Here is a 1,419-nt window from a genome sequence, read left to right as displayed (position 1 = left end):
GGTTGTCCGTGGGGAAGATGGAATTCTAGCCCAGTCTTTCTGACTCCAAAGCTTATGTATTCTCTCTACTAAATTTCATTATCTCTCCCAAGATATCTGCTTCCTCCCTTCTCTCACATAGCCTGAGGGAGGGCACACCTAAGGCACTTTTGCAACAAAAGTCTTTGCCCCTCAAAGGTGGAAATTTAAGAATATCATCATTGGAGCTGCAGCTGTTTGTCTGTTCGACACAGGCTTGGGCCCGACGGGGGAGACGGAGCCCGAGAATTGTTGAAGCCTGGACGTCCCCTCCCCTCCCCCTCCCCCCTCTGCCGCTTTGTGGCATCCCCCTCCCTCCACCCTTTCCCACTCTGATAATCTAGCCATGACTAGCAGAAGCACAGCCAGGCCCAATGGGCAGCCCCAGGCCAGCAAAATATGCCAGTTCAAACTGGTCCTGCTGGGTGAATCTGCAGTGGGGAAATCTAGCCTGGTATTATGTTTTATCAAAGGGCAATTCCACGAGTACCAGGAGAGCACCATTGGAGCGGCCTTCCTTACCCAGTCTGTTTGTCTAGATGACACGACAGTCAAGTTTGAGATCTGGGACACAGCTGGGCAGGAGCGATACCATAGCTTGGCCCCCATGTACTACAGAGGTGCCCAAGCTGCCATTGTGGTTTATGACATTACTAATCAGGAAACCTTCGCCCGAGCGAAGACATGGGTAAAAGAACTACAGCGACAGGCCAGTCCTAGCATCATTATTGCCCTGGCAGGGAACAAAGCCGACCTGGCCAACAAGCGCATGGTGGAGTATGAAGAGGCCCAGGCATATGCAGATGACAACAGCTTATTGTTTATGGAGACTTCAGCCAAGACAGCTATGAACGTGAACGATCTCTTCCTGGCAATAGCTAAGAAGTTGCCAAAGAGTGAACCCCAGAATCTAGGGAGTGCAGCAGGCCGAAGCCGGGGTGTGGATCTTCACGAGCAGTCCCAGCAGAACAAGAGCCAGTGTTGTAGCAACTGAGGGGTTGGCTAGCAGCAAACAAGTATGGAGCTAGCACGAGAGCTAAGAAATAACCTCCATCCCTACCCCTCAGCACACAGCCCCTACGGTAACAGCACACTGAGCCCTGGCTCCCAAGGGCTGCCTCTTGACAGCTCCGTCATGGCACTTTTTAACGCTTCAGCAACAACACCAGGCAGCTGTTGCCACTGGCCTCCTACCCCTACTCTGGGGCCTGGGGGTCTGATCCCCCAGGACTTACCTTCCAAAACAAACTTTCTTCACTTTGTATTATAGGTGCAAGACAGTGACGTACTCATCTTTCCTCCTCCTCCTCCTGCCCATTTTTTCAGAAAAATTTTTTTTGGTCTCCTGCCCCTTCCCCTTCTGCTTTTGGTCAGTTTCTGTTCTTGATCTCCTTTTCCTCC

At 51.7% G+C, this 1,419-nt stretch overlaps 1 protein-coding gene across 1 annotated transcript; it reads left to right on the top strand.

Annotated features, from left to right (window-relative positions):
- Positions 1-227: 227 nt before the first annotated feature.
- LOC128045062 (ras-related protein Rab-5B-like) lies at positions 228-1,200 on the top strand. Its single transcript, XM_052637520.1, has one exon. The coding sequence runs from the start codon at positions 365-367 to the stop codon at positions 1,010-1,012; it is 648 nt and encodes a 215-aa protein (XP_052493480.1). The 5' UTR covers positions 228-364; the 3' UTR covers positions 1,013-1,200.
- The last annotated feature ends 219 nt before the right edge of the window (positions 1,201-1,419 follow it).

This window comes from Budorcas taxicolor, chromosome 3, assembly GCF_023091745.1.
Source record: "Budorcas taxicolor isolate Tak-1 chromosome 3, Takin1.1, whole genome shotgun sequence".
NCBI lineage: Eukaryota > Metazoa > Chordata > Mammalia > Artiodactyla > Bovidae > Budorcas > Budorcas taxicolor.
This window is presented reverse-complemented; position numbering and strand designations above follow the sequence as displayed.

Bases quoted from the DNA above. Each gene is read 5' to 3' on its own strand.
- LOC128045062 (XM_052637520.1), top strand. From the start codon at position 365: ATGACTAGCAGAAGCACAGCCAGGCCCAATGGGCAGCCCCAGGCCAGC.